A 25959-nucleotide genomic window follows, 5' to 3' on the forward strand; every position below is an offset into this window, starting at 1 on the left:
CTCTCTCCTTTGGATAAAGTGCTATTTAAATTTGGCCCATCATAAGGACTTGGTTAACAATGATGTTGTGTGTTTGCCTGTGTATGTGTTACAGCTCAAGACAAAGCGCTTGCCAAAATATTGCATATGAGGCGAACTTTTAATACATTAATTAAACATATTTCTTTTTATTCTTTTCTTTCTAAAACCTGCATTTGAGCAGGATCTTCTTCTTGACGGCAATTTGTAGAAATGGCGCTAGGTGCTTTCCTGAAAAAACTGCCTCTACCTTGTTGGGTTTATATTGTTCCCCCTTTCCTTGTTATTAAATAGCCCCGCAGAGTGCCTTGTACCTCACTGCATCGGTGTAGTCTCCTCAGTGGTGTTGTGCTGAGGGGCTGTAAGATGCCGTCTTGCGCAGTAGACTCTGCGTGACCATTTCTGGCTTGTTTGTAGCCCTGAGCTGAGACGGATAGCATTTAGAATCCTCCACCTTGTTAGGTTTTCAGTAACTTTGCCCTTGTGCCTCCCTGCTAAGCAGACTTCTTTTCCTGTCACTTTTTGGACAGCATGAGAGACAAATTTGTTGAGAATGATAAAGCAAGAGTTGAATAATATTTACGTCTTTGTGTAGAATGAAGTGAAACACTCTAGGTTTGTTATATTAAGCCATGATGCTGAAGTGTATATCATTTGGGGAATTGCCATATTTGAAACACTTCTGCATACAAATTAAACATCTCACATCAAAGAATTCTTAAAAGGCGTGCTTCCTAATTTCTTATAATGATAGAATTCATCTAATTTCTTACCTGACATCTTGTAGAACAATTTTTAGCTTCTGTGTTTCCTGCCCTAATTTTTATGCTCATTTTACCTGGGCTGTGAATGTGTCTTTGTTATAATATTTTTAGGGCAGCAGTTGTGAGGCTTCTGTATTTGAATGTGATATAATTTAGTAATCCTTGGGAACCTAGCAAAGCATCACATTTAATTTAATATTAGATGAAAGAAACATGGAAAGAGAATTGGTGATGGAAAGAATTGCTCAAAACACGACTAATCAGAGCTGATCCCTGAGGCAGAAAAATGCAATTTAAAATGAGCTTCCTTTGTATTTCTACTATTTGAAGAGTGCTGAAGAGATGGCTATTAAGAATATAGTAACAAGTAAATAATAGTAGTTATATATAGCAAGCTCAAAACTGCAGTATTGGAATTATGTTCTTTGTGCTGTAACTTTTAAATTATTCCAATATCTAAAAGACTCAGTTTTAATAAAGGACAATGATAACTTGGTTTCTTAAGAAAAACATTTATGTATCGAGCATAATTGTGCTTTACTGTTCCCAAGTAAAAATACCATTTAACCCTCAATAATTATATATAAATATATATCATGTAACCCTAGCAGGTGCTTACATTAGATACAGAAGAGGGGACTTGCCACAACAGTTGGCAGTGCTTGGAGTATATGTCTGGCTTGGTTTTCTCTGCCTGGAATGGCCTCTCCCTCCACCTTTTTCAGGTTTCGTTTGTGGTTGCCAGAGGGAAGTAGAAAGGGTGGAAAGAGAGTATGCCTCTTTTTCCAGTGTGGCTGCTAAGAGTCCTGGCTGCAAACCCTATGCTGGTAAAAAGACACTTGTTAGAGCAGCATTACTCTTATCGCCATAGATTCTATGTTGAGGCCTCTGCCGACTGCCAGTGTCTTACTTTGTACCACCTTCTGTTAGCCACCCACTTGCCATTGGTGAATGTTGATGCTCAATGAGTAGTCAAGAACTGGAATTTAGAGGCTAATTCTCTGATAGTGAGATGACATATGAACCCACTGTCCCCACCAATTCCAAAAGTTTCTTTTTTTTTAATTTGAGTGAAAATAATTGTGAAGGCTGCAAGGCTGTTATTCAAAATGAAACCTGACAACTTATTCATTGGTCAGTATAAGTGTATGATATTGGTGTTCCAATATTCTTCTTTTCCAGGAAGGAAAGGATGAATCCAGCTATCGGGATGGACAGTCTCATTTCCAATACTAATTATACTAATTGATTTCATAAGCTGATAAGAGAAAAACTGGAAAGTGAAGCTTTTCAAGGGGAACTATATAATTCACAGTCCTTAACACATAGTACGCTTGAGTTGGGATAATTCAAAGATGGTTTATTTACAAAGAGATGATGAACTACGAGGGATAGTGCAGTTACCCAGGGTTGGTAACAGTGGAGTTGTTCTTACCTCTTGGTCTGAAGAGTAGAAGGGGGGTGGGATGGGTGTGGTTCCTGGAATCCAGAAGGAGCTGCATGTGGGAGGCTGATTGAAAGGGGCAATACCGTGGATGGTGGAGTTGGCACAAGTGCAGGGGCCAGGGATGGCTAATCCATACCTGGAATAGGCATCTGTTCCTGTGAGAACAAAATGTTGTTCCCTCCGTGATCGGAGGGTTCCAGTGTAATCAGCCTATCATTGAGTGGCCAGCGGGGCCCTCCAGGGAATGGAGCTACATTGAGGATCAGTGTTGGACTTTGTTCATGGCAGGTTGAGCACTCAACAGTGGCACAGCCAAGTCAGCCTTGGTGAGCCGAAGTCCATATTGTTGAGCCCATGGATAGCTTCCATCCTTGCCTTCTTGCTGCCTTGTTTGTACATAGGCTCACTGAGCAAGCACATAGGTGACTGGTGAAAGATGTTAACTGGCATCTACTGGATGGTTCTGGTCTTCCAGCTGACTGTTGATGCCCTCTGGTGGGTATTTATGTGGGTAGATTATGAATGTCTTTACACCCTATTCCCATTCCAAGAGCTCCATCTATACCTCTCTCCCCAACACTTTCTTTTTGTACAGTTTTGACCTTTCCAAGTTTCTGACCCTCTTGCTAGCCTATTAGCTACTGCCTTTGAGTTGGTATAGATCCATTTCTTAGTCCATCTCTCTCTGTTTATAGATGTATCACCCAAAATCCAGACCACTTGGAGGATTTCCTTTCACCATTGTCTTTGTGAGCCACCTTTGAGTGAGGTTGCAGTGAAGTGGCCATCCACTTTCTGCTGATGCTGACATACTCTGCAGATCCATACGTGAATCAGCACCATGCTTTTTCCTTCCGAGAGAGAGGAAATATAGAACTCCCTAGGAAGTCATGGGTATGGGTTGAGGAAGGGAGAGGCAGTTGAGCAGTGGAGCAGATAGCGTGGGAGTCTGAGCCACTTGTATGTGGAGTGAGTGAATCTGCTTGGCTTGGGCTCATACATACCATTTCAGTTTTAAAATAAAATGCTATTTTAGAGTAACCAGTTTTATAGTAACATCTAGTTCATGATAGGCAGGTCAGGTTCTGTAGTATTCCAGGGACAGGCATTCAGTCTCACCCAGGACCCAGCACCAAGCCAGGAGCTGCTTTTCAAATGGAGCATGATGGTTGGAAGAGGGCAGGACAAGGCCTTATTTCAAAATCCTAGGGGTCTGTGCTATGATTCTGCTACTTGGGCTTGCCACAGGCTTTATGTAGCATCCCTATCTGCCACAGTCAGTTCCAACAGCTTTAGGTCTGCTATGTCTTAAGACCCAACTGGCAGAGCAACTTACATCTCAGCTTGGACCTGCTGCAGAATTCTTTCTTGGGCCCCTCTCAAAATTGGCAGCCTTATCAATGATTAGAAAATGAGTTGGAGCCTCTGAAATCCAAACAGGCTCACCAATGATTGGAGTTCCTTATCTTGGTGAGTAATGTAAGGTGCAGCACCTTGTCTCTGACTTTAGAAGGAATATCATCACATGCCCCAAGACCACTGGACTCCTAGGAGCTTCACCAATGTAACAGATTGTGGACTTTTGCAGGATTTATCTCCAGCCCTCTGGCATGCAAATTAGAATGCTGCTCACCAGGTCCAGTGAGCATATGTCATCAACATAATGGAACAGTATGATGTCCTGCAGATTATCAGGATGATCAGGGTCCCTTTGGACTGTATTATCACAGAGTGGGAGACTTGATATATATGGGCAATTCAATAAGTAGAAATCGCTTCTGATGTTATTTGCTGATTGGAGTGGAAAGAAAGCATACCAGTTGCCAGGCGCTGTGTTGATTTGCTTCAGTGAAGATGCCCCATCTGAAACTGCAGCTATAATAGGCATCATCACCTGATTAAACTTGCCATAATTTGTGGTCCTTCTGCATGACCCATGTGCCTTCAGCACTGGCCTAACAGACAAGTTAAATGGGGATATTGTAGAAATCACTATCCCTGTGCCTCTCAAGTCTTTAGTGGCAGGATTCCTAGTCACTGATACCCATGGATATAGTTTGCTTTGGTTTACTGTCATTGGGTTGGCAGGCTGGGTAGGTGTTCTAGTTCCAGGGGCTTCCACTTTGGCCTTTTCCACTCTAAATAATCCTCAATCCACTGATTGGGGATCCATTGTGGGAATCCTGCCAGTTGCTAAGTGTATCTTTTCTCACGGTATGTTCTAGGACTAGGAAAATAACCAAGGATGGGTCCATGGGCCCAAAGGACAGTTGCGAGATGGATTTGGCTAGGATTCCATGTAGCACCTGACCTTGATAAGCTCCTAATGTGATTAGTGGAGTAGAGTGGCATCTTAGGTCTCCAGAGATCAGCCCACGTTGAGAGCCAGAATCTAAGAACTTCAAAGGGTCTGGGTATTTCCTTTTCCCCAGTGCTCAGTCACATGGTAATGACTGAGCACTGCTCAGGGAGGAAAGTGTTGGGAAAGATTCACAGCGTTCACCTGTGGCCACTTTGTAGGGGTCTCTTTTAAAGGGACTTCCAGCTTTGTCGAGGAGCTCTGGGTTCATGAGCCAGCTTGGACATGGGATCTGGATAAGAGGCTCTGAATCCTGATATGGGAACATTTGTTAGATTTCTGCTCAGTAGGAATTTTCTTACTATATGTCAAGCGTCAGCTTAGTAGGCTGGTTTGATGGTCAATTTACCATTGTCTTGGATTCTAGTGGGTCAGAATACTCTGATCACCATATTGTCCTATAACCACTGTGGCACTTGTGCCCCCCTGGTGTCTGCAGTTAAGTGCTGCATTGGTCTTTACTACTGCTGAACCTCATTATTCCCATTGTGATCAAAGAACGCAAGTCCATATCAGTATTTTCCACTGTCATCTCTGGCCTGTAAAGTATAGCCACCTTGGAGCATATCAAAGATGCTGGTGCCTCTCTTACCAAAGCATGTTTTTCAGGCCCACCTGGGAGGGGTGGTTTGGGGGGTGGCTGAGCAGATTGTACTTTGTAGAACCATTCCAACATTTCTGATTCCTTGAGCTTTCAGACTGTCCTCTGTAGCAGTGGTTCTCAACCTTAGAATTCCTGAGGGCTTTAAAAATTCTGATGTCCAGGCCATACCCCAGACCAATTAAACCAGGATTTCTGGGGGTGGATGCTGGTATCTGTAGTTTTTAAAGCTACACCAGTGATTCCAATGTGCAGACAATACTGAGTCCCGCAGTAGAGATTTCAGAGTGTTGTCCTAGACCTCCAGCATCACTTGGCAGCTTGTTAGACATAAAAATTCTCAGGCCTCACTCCAGGCTTACTGAATGAGGAACTCTGAGGGTGCAGCCAAGCAATCTGTGTTTTTACAAATTCTTCAGTGATTACGAAGCACACTAAAATTTGAGAACCACTGCTCTACAGTATGCTGAAGAAATCCTCGTATTTTGACCTCATTAATCATTGACCATCATTAAGCCATATTTCTATTGGTCAGCCTAGCAAATTCCCAGATGTTGGAATCTCTGGTTTCCTAGATGAGAGGCAATGTGAATGTCAGCTGCAGACTTGCTTTTGAGACCTGGTTTGATTCTCAGAGAAGATGTTTTCCCATTGCTTCATTCAGTACTGAAGTCTCAAGATTCTTTATCATCCTCTTTTGCAAGCTGGTGCACTTCTTATTCGTACATCCTTGGGGTGCTAGCTGAATGTGAATGGTTTCCTATTGGATACCACACTATGCGCAGACCCTAGGGTTTGTCTCTTGTTCCATTTCAAAAGGTTGTTTCAAGGTCACCAAGATTTAGCACATGCCTTCAGAATTAGAATATCTTGAGTGCTTACCTCTTCTTTGTTTTCCTATTTTCTGTCTGTTTTCCTCTTTCCTCTCTATTTTTGGTTTTTGAGGTTTTCTAATTTCTTGCCAGTTCAGCCATACATTTTATAAAGATATTTAAAAATATTTTATCCAGCATTTTTTGTTATTTTCAATGAGAGGAATATTCAGAATATCTTGTCTGCCATCCATCAGAAATGAACAAAAGAATTTTAACAGTTAGTCTGGTTTCGAACTACAGACTTACGCAATTTGACATCCAGATTTTTTTTGTGTGTGTGTGAGGAAGATTGGCCCTGTTGCCAGTCCTCCTCTTTTTGCTTGGGAAAGATTATTGCTGAACTAATATCTGTGCCAGTCTCCCTCTATTTTGTATATGGTCGCCGCCACAGCATGGCTTGATGAGCAGTGTGCGGCTCTGTGCCTGGGATCTGAACCCATGAACCCTGGGCCGCTGAAGTGGAGCACATGAATTTAAACACTACACCACCAGGCTGGCCCCCTGACATCCAATTTCTTAACTTAATCTGTATGACAAGATTTATTAGTATTCTTTTCATACACAGCTTTTCTGGCAATTGGTATTTTGCAACCTTGGTGTCAGATCCATGACATAAGTGTTGATGGCACATCTTAGCTGCTACACAAATGATCTTTTCCTACCCTAACATATGGGTACAATAGTTTGCTGACTGTTTTGGTAGTGATTATTTTAAAGTATGAAAGCTTGTTCATTACTATAGCTAGAGTGGTCTCCTTGAATTGAATGATTAGGGTTCTGTCTCAGGATAGGCTAGTTTATATTGTGATAATGAAGACCATCAAAATCTCATAGGCTTAATTGTTTTGCTGCAGGCCTAAGTGGCTCTGAGGGCAGCTGACCTCAGCATTTCAGGCTGCTTCCACGTTACATGGCGTCTCCATCCAGCGTGATGCTTTAAAGTTTCCTGGAGCAGGGGAAGAGAGTATGGAAAATTGCACATACATTATTTCTACTTTCAGCCAACTGGCCAGAACTAGTCACACCATTCCACCCAACTCCAAGGAAGCTGAGAAATATTTTTTGTGTTGCTTGGTATTGACATTTTTATATGTCACTACACCTAGATCAACAAAAACTTAGTTTTCTTCTTGGTATTTGTCATTTATTGTGGTATGTTTGTTTAGTATTCTTTTAGTTTTCCTTTTTGATATTAATATTTCTTTAAATTTTTAAAATAACAAGTGGTAAATCCATACAGATAACATTGAAGATAAACATCACCTCTTGTGCACTGTTCAATGCCATCTGAAGTTAACTTTTGCAAGCAAGATGTCAGGTTGCTGTGGCATCATTAGCATAGATTATATGATGTGTGTCTATTTACAGGACACTGAGCTCCAAAGCAATTTCTGTTATGCTGGAGGCAGTTCAGACAGTTTTATCTCTTTAAGGGTCTGCAGCATTAAAATTAATTTCCAGTGGCGCTTAGTGATACAAAATGCCAGTGGATTATAGAATAGAGAAGTAAATCCCTGCCACTAATTTTGTGAAGCAGAAAGCTGGATCTGGGTTTTGAATTTAGTGTGAGGCTGACTGTTTTAAAAACATTAAACCTTTTATTTTGAGGTAATTGTAGATTCGCATGCAGTTGTAAGAAATAATACAGAGGGAGACTGTCTATCTTCATTCAGTTTTCCCCAGTGGTAACATCTTGGAGAACTATAGTACAATGTTACAACCAAGATATTGACATTGAAACCATTAATGTAGAGAAATGTAGGAACAGAACAGTTTCATCACACAAGGATCCCTCATATTGTACTTTTATGACCATACCCACTTCCGTCTATCATGTCAGCCCCCCCATCTGTTCTCCATTTCTATACTTTTGTCATTTTGAGAATGTTGTATGAATGGAATGATTTGGTATGTTACCTGTTGAGATGGACTTTTTTCATTTAGCTTAATTCTCTGGAAATTCATCCAGGTTGTTGCATATGTCAATAGTTTGTTCCTTTTTATTGCTTACTGGTATTCTGTGGTATGGTTGTACCACAGTTTATTTAACCATCTACCTGTTGAAAGACATCTGGGTCGTTTCCATGATCAATTTACATAAACTCTAGAAAATGCAACTAACGACAGAAAGTAACTTGGTGACTTCTCTGGGGAAGAGAGAAAGGGTGTGGGATGGAGAGATGACCAAGGGAACTTGAGGAAACACTTGGGGGTGTTTCTATCTTGATTGTGCTGATGATTTCACAAATGTATACATATGTCAAATGTATCTAATTGTACATTTTAAATATATGCAGTTTATTTTATGTCACTTCTAATTTAATAAAGCTATTTAAAACCATAACACATCAACAAATGTTCCACCAGTACATGACTATTGTGCAGCTACTCCACGTGCAACTCCAACTCATTCATACTCTTGTTCACAAAATAAGACCAGTGACCATAGGCTTAGATGTTGTAGCATTATCAAATTGCTCTGGAAGTTTTTAAATATTTACTTTCAGCTTTTATACTTATATCTTTGTTGACAGTAAGAAATAGTCTTGTCTGTGTACCACACTTTGAGTCACACTGTTTTAAAGCGGTGCTTCCACACTATTTTATGTACATTTTTTTCCACCCCAGCATGGGGCCATTCTATATGCACCATTCTGAAACCATTCTACCCTACTTCTTGGTCACACTACGGTTTGATTATTCTGATGTATGAGTTTTGGCAATGAGGGTATGTGATTTTCTTAGCATGACTCCTAGGAAATTAACTAGATCTGATAAAATATGCTGCTGAATTCCTACTCTCAGATTTTTGAAGACATCATTTAAAAGTTTAATGAAATGTAAGAATTTTTCAAACTAGGATGTGCTGGAGCATACTAGGGAGCTGGGATGGTAAAGTCTGTGTTCAGATCCTGGCTGTCCAAGTGAACTGGATGGAGAGTTGCTGGACCTCTGTCAGCATCAGTTTCCTGTCTTTAAAGATAGAGCAACAGTTGCCTCATAGGATCAGTGATACACTGAAAGTGCTTGGTAACTGATAAGTGCTGTACATATCTAAGTTTATTTCACTAGATGTATTTTTACCTTCATCTGGGAGAGTGGCTATTTTTTTCTGGAACAAGGCCCATATTTTGAAATTAATTTGGAAAGTAGTTCTTAAAAATGGAAGGTGAATTTTGTAGTGTCTTACCTTTTACATATAGGTTAAAGAATTGAGAGATAAATATGAAATAATATTCTTTTTTTCTTTTTTTAGGCAATTACTCTTTTAACAGAGTTAATTAGGGAAAACTTCAGGAACAGCAAATTAAAACAGTGCCTTTTACCAACGCTTGGAGAGCTGATCTATCTTGTAGCCACCCAGGTGAGACTGTCTGATTAACTCTATTGCTGTTTTGACATGTTCTGACATATCCTGGCTGACCTGTGTTAATATCCTATAAAAGTTTTTTGACTTTGCCCCTTAGAGTATGCCTCAGGAACTTGGCAGTAATTTTACCTTTGGAGGAGAGAGGCTCTCAGTGTTTCTGTCTCTCTCTCTATATATATATCAATTTCTCCTTCCCTCTCTCCCCCTGTCTGTCTGTCTCTTCCTCCTTTCCTTTCTCCCAGTATCTCTTTTCCTTTAAAGTGTAGGAGATTCTCAGGCCATATTTTAAAACCAATGGGCTGAAAATCCCCAGAGTACTCCCTAGGTTGCTGCCATCTTTGACTTCTTCAGGCCAGAGGAGGCCATTGATTCTCCCAGTGTGAAAGCTCCATTTCAGTTTAAAACACTTCCTCTGTGCAAATATTGGTCTTAACATGGCCATGGAAATTTGTGACTTTAGGGGATGGCCCGGTGGCATAGTGGTTAAGTGCGCATATTCCGCTTCGGTGGCCCGGGCTTAGCCAGTCCAGATCCTGGGTATGAACATGGCACTGCTTGGCAAGCCATGCTGTGGTAGGCGTCCCACATATAAAGTAGAGGAAGATGGGCATGGATGTTAGCTCAGGGCCAGTCTTCCTCAGCAAAAAGAGGAGGATTGGCAGCAGATGTTAGCTCAGGGCTAATCTCCCTCAAAAAAAAAAAAAAATTGTGACTTTAGAATTTACTTATTTCTAAAATTACAATGTGTAAGTGGTATCGAATTCAGTAGGGGAAAACAATATTTCATTAATGTGGTTTTTAAGGATATTATTGAGTAGGTATTTGTAAGTTATGAGTTATTCATTTCACATGATACTCTGAGAGTTTTAAATAAGTACCAGTAAATTATAAGTTATCAGAAATTTCTCTTATTGATTTGAGTTTTAGTTCTAGAACTTGCTTAAACGTTATATGACCCAAGTATTCTTAGTAATTCAATTAAACTGACTTTCTGGACAATGATCATCATAACTATAATTCTTATAAAACATCAGTATTTATAAGCATTTGGCTCCATAATTAGTATTGATAGCCAGGACAGCAAATCTCTCCTCCTTATTCTTTCTTTTCATAAACGTCTGGACTATTCCTGGCCCTTTGCATGTCAGAATAAATTTTAAAATCAGTTCGTCCAATTCTGCAAATAATCTTTTTTAAAAAAACTGCATTGACTATGCACATCAATTTGGGAAGTACTGATAGCTGTATGATTTTTGTGGCTTTCACTGAATGTTTGGGATTGTGCTGAATCTGTGTATTCATTGGGAAAGTGTTGGTGTATTTATGGTATTTTGTCTTCCTATGCAGAAAAAATGGTGTTTCCATATATTTATATTTTAAAAATTATTTTCATTAAATGTATTTCATTCTGTTCATAAAGCTTTTGCATGTCTATCTTTGGTTGAATTTATTCTCAGGTAATTTTATATTTTGAAGAGACAACACATTCATGAAACTAGAAAACTGGGAAATAAAGAAAGGTGTACAGAGAAAAATCTTCTATTTTTGTCCCCCATCTTCATAGTTCTCCAATACGTCACCTTTATATTACTTTCGCACTTGTATTTACAGTTACTTTTGCATATGTGAGCAAAGAGAAATGTAGATTTTTATTTTGTCTCATTTTATATACCAGGTAGAACAATGTGCTTTTTTCACTTAATAGTGGAGATACATACACTGGAGCTGTTTCTTAATATGAGTGTATTTCTTAATCTGCACTCCCTCCCTTCCTCTCTTTCCCCCTCTTCTTGTCCTGGAGCATTCTCTTGTGTGCTAGGTTATGTGAAAGGCAGTTTTCCTTCTGTTCTTTGGGATGGGGCTGGAGAGTTTATTTCTACTTTACCGTTACCATGGGCCCTCAAGGCCTTCATGTCAAAGCTCAAATTTACCAAGTTTTGCAGGCCCTCAGAGTAAAATTAACTTCAGTACTCATTTTGTCCCTCCATGCTTGCAGCTATCTAATTTTTGGCTTGATTATTCTGTGTTTTCTTGTGAGATCTCTGATGCATTTTAAGAATGTCAAAATAAAACTAGTTGCTTTCGTTACAAGAATGGTCAGGTACCTACTCTGCCATCTCATCAGGGATGGAACTCTAGTCTAATTCTTGTTCTGTGTGTTGTATTTTTTTTTTTTTTTTGCCTTTTCTCCCCAGCTTAGTTGTGGTATCATTGGCCTACAATAAAGTGCATGTTTGAAGATTACAGTTTGATTAGTTTTGATATATGCATATACTTGTGAAACGATCACCACAATCGAGATAATGAACATAGCTAGCATCTCTGGAAGTTTCCTCAGCACCCTTTGTAATCCCTCCCTCCTGGCCCTCTCCCTGCCCCCAGGCAACCACTGATTTGCTTTCTGTCATATAGACAAGTTTGCATTTTCCAAAAATCTTACATAATGGAATCATACGAATCATATTCCTATTTGTTTCTAAAAGTAGATCTAGAGAATCGTTTTCCTTGGTATTTACTTACTTTAATTGGCTATAAGCTACGCTATTTGGAACAAAGGATGATTCTGTGGCCATGACGTTTGACCACATCTTATGGTAGCAATCCAGAAATGGAAGTTATATCCTGGGATCCACAAAAATCACTACCTTTCCTAAGATGAGGGCTTTTGCGGCATTGTCACTATGAATATGGATGAATCTTGAACTCTCAGGACCTGGAGTGGTGGTGTATACTGTACATGGTACACTAACCTGAGCCCTGTCCTCTTGGCTCTCTGGTGACACCCCAAGGTTACAACTTGCAGACAGAAGACCAGACCAGACTGTGATTCTACAGAGGATATTATGAGGCTATTATTCACAGTTTATGTTTTTTTTTTTTTTTTTTTTTTTTACTTTTGTCAAGGATACACACCACCTTGAGTCCAGGTATTCTTATTTTGTCATCTTTTTGTCCAGCCCATGATTTTCTCGCACCTGAACTCCTGTAAGAACTCCCAAGTGGTCTCTTTGCTTACTCTTGTGACTATTAAAGTCTGTTTTCCAGACATCAGTCAGAATGAGCCTGTGAAAACTCATGAGAGACTAACAGTGTCACAGCTCAGACCCCTCCAGTGCTTCTTGTCTTGCTCAGTGTCACAGCCAAACCCCTCCAGTTGCCTTCTAGGCCCTTGTGTGCTGCCTCCTTGGTACCCGTGTGACCTCAGCCCTCACTACCCTCCTATTCACTTACTCCCTCTGGCCACACTGACCTCCCCATAGTTCTTTCAACCACCGTGCCGTGCTCCTGCCTCAGTACCTTTGCGCTAGCTATTCCTCCTGCTTGCAGTGATTCCTCCCAGATGTTTGCATTTTCTCTCTGCTCAAATGAATCCTTTCGGAGAGCCTTTTCCTGGCAACATGAGATGGAGCCACCCTGCCTCTAGTCTTCCTCTAACCCCTTACCCTGTCATGTTTTTCTTCATAGCCCTTATCACTATCTTGACTTATTTGTTTTGTTTACTTTTTAAAAATTTCCTCACTAAGCACTATTAAGGCAGAAGATTTATCTGTCTTATTCATGACTGTATGACCATTGTTTAGAAGAATTCCTAGCACATAGTAGGTGCTTTTTTTCGTGTATGAACTGTACCAAGGCCAGTGGGACAGGAGGGAAGTGAGAAAGGAGGCAGGGCTGGAGAGACTGGCAGGGATACAATCATGAAGGGATCCTTGGCCAAGTTGGATGGATGTCTTCCTCTTGATCCTAAGAGCAAGGGGACAGGGACGTCATGAACACTTTAAAGAAGGGTAATGATGTCATCTGATTTAAATGCCAGAAAGATTACTGTGGTTTAAATGTGGAGAATAGATTGGAGAATGGTGAGAGAGGATTCTGAGAACCTAAATGAGAGTAAGTGAAGTAGGAGCAAAGTTAGGGGAGAGAAGTGGGTATTTCAGGAAGGAGAAAGTCGGTAGGGCTGAATATAGCTCATAGTCCAAGAAAAAGGAGTAAAAAGAGCCCAATAATTGAGTGATGTGAGTCACTGGTAACTCAACAAGAGCTGCTGTATGTATTTATTTATTTAACTTGGAGTGAGGGAGACAGAGGAAGTCAGATTGGAGTGTTGAGGATTTAGTGGGAGGTGAGGAAGCTGAGAAGGTTGATATGAAGCGAGATGGGTTGTGAAGCAGAGCAGAGGGCTACGGGGCTGAACGGGGGCTCTGTTTTGAAAATGGGAGACAGTGAGCTGCTTCTAGTAGAAAGAAACAGAAAGAATCCAATGGAGGCAAGACATTGAAAATTTAGGAGCAAGGAAGGATAATCCATAGCTAATGACCCCGAAGAAGGCAGGATGGGAATGGGATCCTGAGCCCACGTGGAAGGGGTAGAGCAGCCTGTCCTGCTGTAAGCACTGGGTGTAAGCAGCAGGTGGCTTCAGGTGAAGTAAGTTAGTTCCTTTCTCATGACTTCCATGATCTCTGTGAAGGATAAAAGTAGGTGAAGTGGTGAGAGGGTCATAGATTTGAACCAGTCCTTGTGGAGAGGGAACTGGTCAGAGAGACAGAGTCGGCCTGTATGTAGAGTGATATTGAAGGTCCTTGGGCTTGCTGATCCTGAATCATTCATGGACTCTCTGTGTTCTTGGTGTCACCCCTCTAAGAGCCCAGCTGCCCAAGTGCAAGCCCGGAAGAAAGGAGCTGCTGGCTCCCTCTGAGGTTGGAGTGCCCCAGACACTAGAAAAGGAAAAGCCAAAGGGAGAGATCATTTAGGCTTTGGCAGGAGTGGTTAAATGATGGACCAGGGAATCTAAGTGGCTGGGAGGGAGGGTAGGTGATAGACTGGGGGAAAGATGGAGGGTGGGGGATGGGGAGAGGGGCGGTAGAGTCCAGTGATGTTAAAGAAGGGTCCTGATGGATGTTTTGAGTCAGTGAGCTGGAGGAGGAGAAAGTGTGTTTGGAAGTTAAATTGGGTGCTGAGTTACTGCTATTTGAGCTGGAGCAGCTCCTGATGATAATGTCTAGATTATGACCCTATGTGGAGTTCTGTGATTAAGTAAGAGTGCAGTTTTAATGGGTCACAGTTCTCAGCATGAGTATAAAATACATTTGGGTTGGTAATGTACCAATTCTAACATTTGGACAATCTTAAAGAAATATTTTCTCTAAATAGAACCTAATTTCTTCTGCTTTAAAGAGGTTAACGTTTTTCACCTTTCTGTGCGGCGCCTGATATATTTTGTGATTTTATTTGATAGGTTGCAAGAATGTTCTTGTGGTTATTACACTAATTTGGTTCTTCTGTGAGAGCATTTCTGCTGATGTCATTAAAATTGGTGTGCCTGCTAATCATAATTGCTTATTTTTATTTCGCACATTGTCGTACTAGGTAACATACTGCCTTTTACTTGTGCTTATGGATTACCCTGAGAAATTGCTCAGAGCTATGTATTCTGTGCTTTCAGATTATTCCAGATAATGTATTACTTTTTAGGTAGGATTATCTGAATTATCATCTGTAATTATCAATAGAGTGGTTTCTCTATCAACCAGATCATATTGTTATTTCTCAGTTCTTTTCATCTAGCTTCTAATGAGGGATCTTATCCACATCTTATAAAATATACTGAGAAATAGAAGAAAAATACCTTGTATGTACAATGCAGTAAAAGACCCCTAATCAGATCATAATTGTCATATAGTAAGTAGTACTTTAACAAGAATATTAAGAAGTTTTAGATAGTTTGTGTATTTGAAACTATGCCTTTTTCTTGAATGGGTTAATATCTTTTGTGCTGTTCACCTCACTGCCTTTCCTTCCACTTCATTTTAGGAAGAAAAAAAAAAGAACCCCAGAGAATGCTGGGCTGTTCCCTTGGCTGCATACACAGTGCTAATGAGGTGCCTTCGGGAAGGGGTAAGCCTCCTTTGTTGTCCTCTGTAGACTCTCGCAATTGTAATAACCCTTCAGGCACTGTGTGAGGATTGTAGCCTGCAGCAGTGCAGAAACTTGTCAACCAAGTATTGCTCCTGAATTTAAATAATCCCGACAGGCCACCAGGAGTGAGTGACCCGCAGTGGAGCATGTGTGAAAATGAACAAGCTTTCTCATTCACTTTCTTAAATGTCTTGCTTTTTAAAAAGATGATAGCAAATATAAACAACATAAGTAGCTTTTAATAACATATTCTTAATCCTTCCCCTCTTTTAAACATATTGATACATCAGTTTAATAAGCAAGGTGTATGCAGAAAATTTTCTGTGAGCCTCAAAAGCCCCATGATTATCTTGTCAGGTTGCCATTTTTTGGTTCAGAAACAGGGAAGCTTCCAGTGGTATCCATTGATTTTAATATTAAATAGTATTTATTATGTGATGTGATTTTTCAATTTATGCACCTCCCTTCTCATGCTGTTGTTAATGGCTGAAAACCAGCCAGCTGGCCAACCAACCAACTTGTATATGTAGCTCCAATGTGTAACTATGTAAAGGCTTTGGTAGTAGACCTGAAAGGTTGGCATTTTCTGTTTGCTTTAAACCATTTGACATTGTTTCACCCAAGGCAAAGCCATAGGCTAAAAACATTCCTTAAGGAATGAAAAAAATATGTCACAATAAACATCTTCCTTTTGAGCTCATTACTTCTGCATTATATGGTAATGGAATAATGCTCCAAGTGTAGAAAAGCTCTGCAAGGTTTTCCCCTAGTGATCCAGAAATGAGGTTTGAACACTTACTAGCCTGTAGGGATGAATATGTAGTCAGTTGTGATTATGGGATATGAACGAAGCCCGTAGATTGTACTTTATCAATACTATGAGAATTAAGTCCTGTTTGAGTCAAGACATGTTTTGGGTTTATCATTCAAGGCCTTAAGCTAGGCACACTTGGGGGCACACAGATGAAGAAGGTGAAATTTCTATCCACACACAGGTCCCACCTGTGTTGGAGATAAGATAAAAATATAAAGTGGAATATGTCAAGTACATAAATGGAAAAGAAGAAAATATAAGAACTCAAAAGAGGAAGGAGTCTTTCAGAATTCTTTTAACAGTGGGAAAAAAACTTCAAAACCTTTGTATATTTAATTTTTAAAAGTTAGATTGATGCCTAATAAAAGATTATTTCTTGTAGTCTGTGAGCTTGTATCCTTTATTAACTGTCTTCTCTTCACCTCCTCCCATGTTTTTCATTGTATGTATAATATGAAGAATAATGTTTGATATCCATGTGTATTGTTATTAAATAATTATTAATAATTGTAAAGTAATGATATTGTTTTTGTATTTTAGTAACATACTTGCCTTTTGTTGTCTTGGTATATATGGCAAGTCGTGCATATTTTTCGTAAAGAAGGAGGAAAGTCCAGAACTCTCTAATTTATGAAAATTTTATGTTGTATATTTGAAAAGCAGTTAAGTATGTGCTTTGGCAGCATATACACTAATATTGTCCCTATAACACAGATAAATTAGGAGACAAATATTTCCCCTAAAAAGGGATTTCTATACTTACAAAAATAATTCAATTTTAGCAGTTCTTTGGCATATATGTTTAATGAATTCAGGACATAGTTGAAGGTAAATAATTTTTAAGCCTTTTATCTTCACAATTGGAAATTTTTTTCCGTCTAGAAAACTGCTTTCTCCGCACCCACAGGTATTTCTGAATAGGGGTTCTTTTCTTGTGAAATATACCTCATATACAGAAGAGTCTATGAAATCTATGTGTATGGTTAAAAGCATGCACTCACTCTCTTAAAAAAAGAAAGGGAGCTGGTAGTTTAGAGAATTCTTCCCTGGCTCTCTTAGATTATAGCTTGCTCTTTCTTTCAACGACTGACCACTATTCTGACTTTAATGATAACCATTCCCAAGTTTTTCTTTATCATGTTTCCATCTTTGAATGTATTGCTAAATATTTCATTGATTGGTTCTTAAGACTAAACTTTATATAAATAGAATGGCACCAAATCCTTTTGAGACTTAATTTTTTTGCTCAAAGTTGGGTTGAGGTTGATACATGCTGACTGTGTAAACTATAGCACATTGATACCACTCTATAGTGTGTTGTTGGAATATGCCTCAATACACACACACACACTCAACACACAGAGACACACACATGCATGTATGTGTGTGTACCAGTTTATACTCCCCCCAGCAGGTACCCATTAACCCATATGTTCTCAAACATCTGATATAGTGAGACTTTAAATTTTTTTCAATCTCATGAACAATAAATGGTTTCTAATAGTTTTAATATGTATTTTCCTGATTACTAATGATGATGACCATCTTTTTCTATTTATCTTGATTTTTTTTGGTTTCCTTTTTTGAAAACCAGGTTTTTCCATTGCTTTGTTGGGATTCTGTCCCCCTGACCCTACCATCTGTTGTTATAAAATATTTCAAATATTAGAAGAGGAAAGAAAACTATAATGGTCACCTTTATTTCCGTCACCTAGATTCCACAGATTTTAACATTGTGCCCCCTTTGCTTTGTTGTAATATATGTGTATGTGTATATCCAAATGTGTGTTATTTATTATTTATTTTCTGAACAGTTTGAAAAAAATTGCAGATGTCATGGCTCTGCATCTGTAGGAATTTTTATGTGCTTTGATATTAATCTTTTGTTGTTTATCCATGTCGTAAATACTTTCTAATTTGTAAGTGGGCTTTTCATTTTCTTTACAGTGTCTGTTGATAAGCAGAAGTTCTCAATTTTAATGTGGCTAAACTTATAAATCTATTCCTTTTGGATTTGTACTTTTTATGTCTTAAGAAATGCTTCTTTGCTTCAACATTGTTAAGATGGTCTGTTATGTTTTCTTCTGAAAGTTTGATTATTTTTCCTTTTTCCATTTAGAAGTTTAATCTATTTGTAATTGTTTTTCGTGTGTGGTGCTATGTATGGGTACAGTTTTTTTAAAAAAAATAAATATAGGTAATCGGTTATCCCAACATCATTTAATGAAAAGTCTGTCTACTCTCCACTGCTCTGCAGTGTCACCTCTGTCATATCAATGTATGTGTTTTTTTCTGGGCAGTATTTGGTTCGGTTGACCTATAATCTATCTCTGTACTATATAAGTTAATAGTTTTTATTTTTTAAGTTTTTTTAATATATGGGGAGTTTCCCCTACTGGTATAATCTTTTTTTGGGAGGGGGGTGAGGAAGACTGGCCCTGAGCCAATGTCCCTTGTCAATCTTCCTCTTTTTGCTTGAGGAAGATTGTCCCTGAGCCAACATCTGTGGCAGTCTTCCTCCACTCTGCATGTGGGACGCCGCCAGAGCATGGCTTAATGAGCGGTGTGTATGTCCGCACCTGGGATTTGAACCTGTGAGCCCTGGGCTGCCAAAGTGGAGTGTGTGAACCCAACCACTACACCAACGGGCTGGCCCCATTGTGTAATCTTTTGAGAGAGTTAACTATTTTTGTTCCTTTTGACTTGCATATAATTTTTAGAATCAACTTTTCAAGGTCACCTGTTGGGATGTTAAGAATATATCTATAAATAAATTTGAGGAGAATTAGTTGATATTAGTAGAAAATGAAAGGCGTACTCAATGAGAAGACTAACAGGAGAATGATACATGTGATTTAAAATAAAAAACAACTGGAATAATTTAACAACCGATTGAAGTTCCTTTGAATTCTTGATGACATTCAGCTAATGTGTTTAATTTTTTGCTTAAGTTAACTCTTAGATATGGATCCCATTCTTTACAGCTAACATTTATGAAGCATGTATTGTGTACTGGCTGGGTCCAGGTGAGGCAAAGATGATTAAGAAACTGCCCTGTCTTCATTTATTGGGAAAGAGAAGTTTTTTTAATCCCTGGTTCTCTAGGCCAGCCTTCTATTATTGTTTGTGTAATTTCATTTGTTTTGTTTTCTTTCTTGTGTAGTTACTAAGACATTTAAGGCTATTAACTTTCCTCTCAATCTAGTGTTCGCTGTATCCGATTAGCTTTGACCTGTAGTGTTTCCATTATTGTTATTTCATAGATAGCCCCTAGTTCTAGTCTTCAGTTTTTTCTTGATCCAGGGTTGTTTATGAGACGGTTTAAACTTGTTCAAGTGGGTGGGATTTTATTGCATCTTTTTTTCTTTGTTAAAATAGCAAAGTTGCATTACCTCATAATCAAGAATTTGTTGTTCTTTTCCTCTTGGGTCTTTAAAAAATTGTGGTAAAATATATATAACGTAAAACTTACCATTTCAACTATTAAGTATACAGTTCTATGGTATTAAGTACATTTACATTGTTGTGCGATTTATGTTGTTTTAAAATATATTGAGATGTTCTTTTGTCCAACTTACTGATTTTTTCCCCCACATTCAGAACTTAGTACTGTGCCTTGTTGAACAGGGGCCATTGATTCTGGTTTAACTCCTTTTCCTTCTCCCTCTCTACTGGGAAGAAAGCAGTATAGAAATTTTACTTCTTCATTTTAATTTGATATGTAGAATTCTTAGAAGGCAGTTTTAGTTTTCATTATAAAATATTTTTTTGTTCATTATGCATAGATAACTAGCTTTGCCCTGGGGTATTTATAAGTGTTATATGAATAAAGATTTTTCTAGTCCAATACGTTGGGACACACTGGGTTAAACAAGCTTGAACGGTTTTGTGTGTTTGTTCATAGTACTTTTCAGGGCTTTTAATTATGAATGTGCTTGGGGGGATCTTGTGCACAACATTTTCTGTTCTTTGGTCACAGACCTACCTTATCCTGTGGCCAGTGCTGGGCTGTCCTCTGGAAGAGGAAGCTGTAGTCTTACACTGACACCATACTGAGTTTGTTAAATAGTTTTCAGTAAATTTTCTCTTTTTAAAATTACTCAAGAAAGTATAGCATTGTTTTCCAAACGGGTCAACCCCCTTTGTGAACATGATTTCTGTAACTCTAACAATGGTGATAGAGATGTGAGTCAGATGTTTTTGTCCCTGTTACAGATATGAATACTCAGGTGGAAAGAGGGGAAGTATTTAGAGTGAGAGATTCCTGGTGGAATACAGAAAAAATAGGAAGATTTGATATAACTGTTTGAAAAAGAGTGTGGCAGCTTAGAAGAAGAGGCATCCGTGATGATAATTCAATCAGGATTTCAGAGTTGGGGCTGGCATTTCAGAGGCCAGGAGCTGGGAGTGAGAGGGTGTGGATTTTAGTCCCAGATGTGCCGCTCTTTACTAGTTTGATAGTGGTTAAGCCCTGAGGACCCCACCCGGTGGTATTTCCAGAAAGGAAGGTACCTGTTCTCCATGATCTTCCATGTCCTTCTGACTTGAGCCCCCTCTGAATTTGACAACTTTCCCTTTCATTGCTTTGACTGTCATGTTTGTACACAATAGCAAAGAGCAGTTCGCTCCTTGGGATTATTGCTGTATCAATCCGAGGAATATTTGGCGTTGAATATACATGATGTCTGTTCCATATGTGTATGTAATAGGGAGGCCGAGCAAGTTGGCTTTTCTTTGAGGTATTTATTTTTATCTGGGTGGGTAGCAGCCTATTCTGCAATGCCCAAAAATGCTGGAAATAGCTCTTAGAGAATTTCCACATGTTTAGAGAAGATTAATTTGTACATTTGTATTTAATCAACCACATCTTTTTTTATAGCCTGCATAATAGTCCGTATAATTTTATGGCTGCTGAACTGACACATGGCATATGTTGTGGTTAAAGTGTGGGTGGGTTCAAAAAGTAAACTGTTGGCTTTATTATTAATTTCTGAACAGTAGCTTATTAGATAATTTTGATGTAACAAAATTCTTTTAAGAGGAAATTTACTTTCATATTTTAATTAGAACGTTTTTTTCTTTTAGAAAACTAGTAGCACATTGCTTATGTATTTAATTAGAAAAGACTGGGTTTGAATTAAAAAGGAGTCCTAGAGATGTTAGCCATTATGTGTATCATCTTTGAAATGTTTTAGACACTAATTACTTAAAACAAGAAGAGAAATGAATTCAAATTCTTGGTTTTTGATAAAGGTTAAAATGTACAGTTAGATTTTGTTTTCGTTATTGTCACAGTTTAAGTTTAATCTTCCTCATAAAGAAATTTGTGTGCCTCAACATGAGGTTCTTTGTGGGAACTCACAGTTCTCCTTGCCTTTCTGTAGTGAAAGTGGACAATACGTGTGTGGAATAGGAATGATACAGTGTTACTGTTTTTTAATATTACTATTCATAATATTCTGAATGCTATTATTAGTAGGATTGAAAAGGGCTTACCAAGTGTGGAGTTACCTGATGAGTCTTGAAGTGAATCTTTGAAGGTAGAGTGAGGACGCCATCCAGAGCAGAGAGTTGGTGGGCACGAAGCACAGAGCGTGGCCTTTTCACTGCAAGGGCGAGGTTCGCACTTCCTTTCCTCCTGTGGCAGGAACTTCACAGGGCGACTCCAGGGGATGGCTCTGCTGGGTTTGGCATGTAGGAACTGATTAAATATCAGTGGTAATGCCTTTCAAGGATTTATATTGGTCGGATCTCTGTGTGAACTTTCATACTTCTTTGACTGTTTTATCCCATTACATGCTTTGTACTCTTAACAAATTCTATAGCTCTTCTGTTTTTTTCTCATTTAATACCTATCCTTATGGTTAATCTATTTATCTTTTTATTATTATTTTTAGCTTAATGGTATTATGCTTAGAGAAAATGGTGGGTGTATGATTTCAATCATTTGGAATATGTTGAGACTTTTCTCATGACAGTATTTGTATACTTAGGGGGAAAAAAGTGAATTCTGCCATCGTTGGGTAATGTGTTTTATTCTGCCCATTAGGTCAAGCTTGTTAATCTGACAGATTGATAGAGAGATAGATACAGATATAAATCTTCTATTATTATGCTGATTGTTTTTTGTCTGTTTTGTCAGCTACTGAGATATATGTTTTAATTGCCTTCTTTGGTGGTATTGTGATTTTGTTGTATTTTGCTTTTATGTGTTTTGAGTATTGGCTATTAGGTATGTATAAAATTCACATTGTTTTTCCCTTGGTTTATTGAAATTTTTATCATTATGTTGTAACCTTAAAAAATTCCCAGTAATATTTTTTGCCCAACGCCTATTCTGCCCAATATTAATATAGTTATACCATCCTTTGAGTTAGATATAATTCATGTATCTTTTTCCATTCTCTTATTTTAAGCCTTTCTAACTGGATAACTATATGTTTGATGTGTCTCTTCATATAGTTGTATTTTTAAAAACTTCTGTTTTATAATAATTTTATCTTCATTATAGTATTTAGTCCATTTAAATTTATTGTACCTGTTGGTGTAGTTGGATTTATAGCTGCTATCTTATTTTGTGCTATTCTCTGTGTTTTGTGTTTATTTTTTCTTTGCTTTCTTTTTTGGTTTAATTGTTTTTTTGTAATTTCTTTTATTTTTTAGTGATTATTCTATTTCTCTCTTTCTTTTTTTTTGTTTCGTTTTGAGGAAGATTAGCCCTGAGCTAACATCTACCACCAATCCTCCTCTTTTTGTTGAGGAAGACTGGCCCTGAGCTAACATCCGTGCCCATCTTCTTCTACTTTATATGTGGGATGCCTACCACAGCACGGCTTGCCAAGTGATGCTGTGTCCGCACCCGGGATCCGAACTGTCGAACCCTGGGCTACCGAAGCAGAACGTGGGAACTTAACTGCTATGCCACTGGGCTGGCCCCTATTGCTCATGTTTTTGAAATATATTTTTTCTGTGGATACAGTTGTAGGTTGATGATACTTTTAGCAATTAAAGATATTGTTCCACTGTCTTCTGGCTGCAGTTGTTGCTGTTAAGAAGTCAGCTGTCAGAGCAACTGTGGCTCCTTTGCTTTTAACTTTTCATGGGCTTTCCCCTCCTGCAGTCTGCTCTTTCCAACATACACCTTCAGCCTCCAACTCAGATCAGTGGGGAGTAAGGGAATGGGAGAGTTATTTCTTGTCACATCTATTATACTTGATTGTAGCCACTGGGAGCTCTAGCTGTAATTGGAGCTGGGGAGGGGAGTCTTCATGTGACTTCCTACTTGCATGAGCCCTCAGCTTACCTCTCATTTTTCTTGTTCACCTTGTTGGACAAATGCTCTTGGGACAAACATCAGCTTAAGTGCTCTGGGCAACTCTCAGGGTTCTTGCCTACACAGTCACTAGCCTAAGAATTCGGTGCTAGTTCATTGATGCATTTAAGAAGGTTTGTGTATTTTCTTATTTTACACCTAGAATTTTTAGCTGCTTTTAGAGGGATAGAATTGTCCAGATATCTAGCCCACTATATTTTAAGAAGAGGAAATCCCATTTTCAGATATCTAGCCCACTATATTTTAAGAAGAGGAAATCCCGTTTTCTTGACTGAATGAGTTACTAAAACCATAAACTATGTAAAATAAACTCCAGGTACCTTGAAGCCATTTTAAGAAAAATCATAGTTTTACTGAATCTATAAATGTGAAAATAATGTCTATATTTTAGATGTTAATTTTAGTACTCCTTTTTGGAAAAGTAGACACATAGATTAAAGTTATATAGGCAGCAAAACTTTCTTTTTTGTTAAGCTGCCTACAATGCATTAGATCTACTTAACACCATTAAAACGTAGTACAGCTCTTTATTAATAAGCCTAGTTATCATACGCTTGTTTTCATAGGATTATTTTCTAATCATCATATCATTTATCCTCATGATAAGATGAAATAGGTCTTTAATTTAAATGACAGATATTAGTTCAGTCCAGTTATCCCTTTCAAAGAGTTTATTAAGCAGAAAATAGTGCCAATTTTATTGCTTGTATGGTATCCCACGGGGTATCCCAGAGGGACTAGGATAGCTCATTTCGGGTAGTAGCAAGTTGAAATGGCCTTACAGCCTCACTCAGTTTGTAGAACACTGGCATGACACATGGCCCCTTTCCAGGCTAGGTGCTAAAATACTTGTGGTTTTTCTAGTACTAGGAGTGAGTCCTCTAGAAATTGGCTGACAATTGTGATGTGAAGCACATGTTAAGGTATTTGAGAGGGCCCCCATAAATAGTACCTTTCCCCCTCTACAGTCAGGGGAAAGGTTTCAGAGCCTAATGAGAAATAAGACAAAGAGTAAGTACATATGTGTCTGTAATGAGAACTAGGGTGGAAGGACATAGCTTATATCTGTGAACAAATAGACTTCCTTATACTGGGCGTCCACCTTAGGGAATCTTAGCATCCCCCAGATATAGCAGCACTCTCCAAGTGAAGTCTCTATCCAGGTAAGACTTATGTTGGGGGGATGTGAGAAGACAGCTCTTGTGTGACTGGGCCTGGGCTCAAGGAAGAGGGGGAGGAGTTGAGGTGAGCACTTAGGCATGCCCAGTTTATTCTTTTCAAATTTGCCAGCTAGGTGAAGCATTGTATTTCCCTTTGGGCAGAGTGAATAGAGGAACAGTGAGAGGCTAAAAGTTTTACATTAATTTATTCTAGCTACGTGGAAGGAAACATCAGGAATGGGGAGGAAGAAGCATTCTCTCCAGTACTCATTCTGAGAAAGGAAATGTGTTGAAGCCTGAAGAAGTTCAAGTATCTTTAAAATTTCTTTTCTAGCAACTTACAATTCATACTACATGATAATAATAATAGGAAGAAAAGCTAACATGTTGAGAATTACTACTTTTATGACCTGGATTAAGTTTTACTTTATGTTATCTCATTTAATTTCCCAAATGCCTTGTGTTTTGTTGTCTCCATTTTATAGATGGTGGAACTAAGGGCACAGAAATGAAATGCTCAAGGACGTATAGCTAGTGGAGTGAACCTAGATCTTGCTCAACGTCTTCTCATTGTTTTAAAGTATTTTTTCATACATACATACATATATACATAGATACGTTTATGTAAGAAAAATATGTGAATTTGGATTAAAAAAGCAATACATTCATGCGATAATAATCTAAACAATGTAAAAATGTCTAAAGTAGAATTAGTGGACCCCTTCCCCACAACCTACATCTATTGTAATCACCGTTTACAGAATGTTGTATAACTTTTTATGTCCTGTCTTTATATATTTACATATGTATATTTTATTTTTAAACAAATACAGGATTATATTATACATAGAATTCTTTAATGTATAATTCAATATCTTTAATTGACATATAACTTATATAAATGCTGTGATAGTTAGTGTATATATATTACAAATATTTTCTTCCAGTTTAAGACACTGTAAGGCTTAATGGTGTCATTAGGAGCAGAAATTTACAATTTTGATGAAGTTTAATTTTAACAATTTTTAAATTTTATGCTTAGTGCTTTTTTTCCCTAAGGAAACTTTGCATACCTCAAAATAGCCAAGATATTCTTATAATCTCTTCTAGAAGGTTTTGGGTTCTAACTTTTGCATTTAGGTTTGTGATTCATCTCAAATTAATTTGTGAGTATAAAGTTTTCTGAGATGTGTTTTATGGTCCAGAATATAGTCTAACATGGTGATGTTTCATGTGATCTTGAAAGAATGTGTATTCTACTTTTGTTGAGTGGGGTGTTCTATGGATGTCAAGTTGGTTGAT

At 38.4% G+C, this 25959-nt stretch overlaps 1 protein-coding gene across 4 annotated transcripts in view; it reads left to right on the plus strand.

The window, feature by feature from the left end:
- The window catches only part of ULK4 (unc-51 like kinase 4), a 513120-nt gene that overhangs the window by 75589 nt on the left and 411572 nt on the right, over nucleotides 1-25959 (plus strand). For all 4 annotated transcript variants that reach the window (XM_001917025.6, XM_023620688.2, XM_070237944.1 and 1 more), the window contains exons 18-19: nucleotides 9321-9428; nucleotides 15246-15329. In XM_001917025.6, coding sequence (XP_001917060.4) covers nucleotides 9321-9428; nucleotides 15246-15329 — 192 coding nt within the window. The remainder of the gene's footprint in view (nucleotides 1-9320; nucleotides 9429-15245; nucleotides 15330-25959) is intronic.

This window comes from Equus caballus, chromosome 16 (assembly GCF_041296265.1).
Source record: "Equus caballus isolate H_3958 breed thoroughbred chromosome 16, TB-T2T, whole genome shotgun sequence".
NCBI lineage: Eukaryota > Metazoa > Chordata > Mammalia > Perissodactyla > Equidae > Equus > Equus caballus.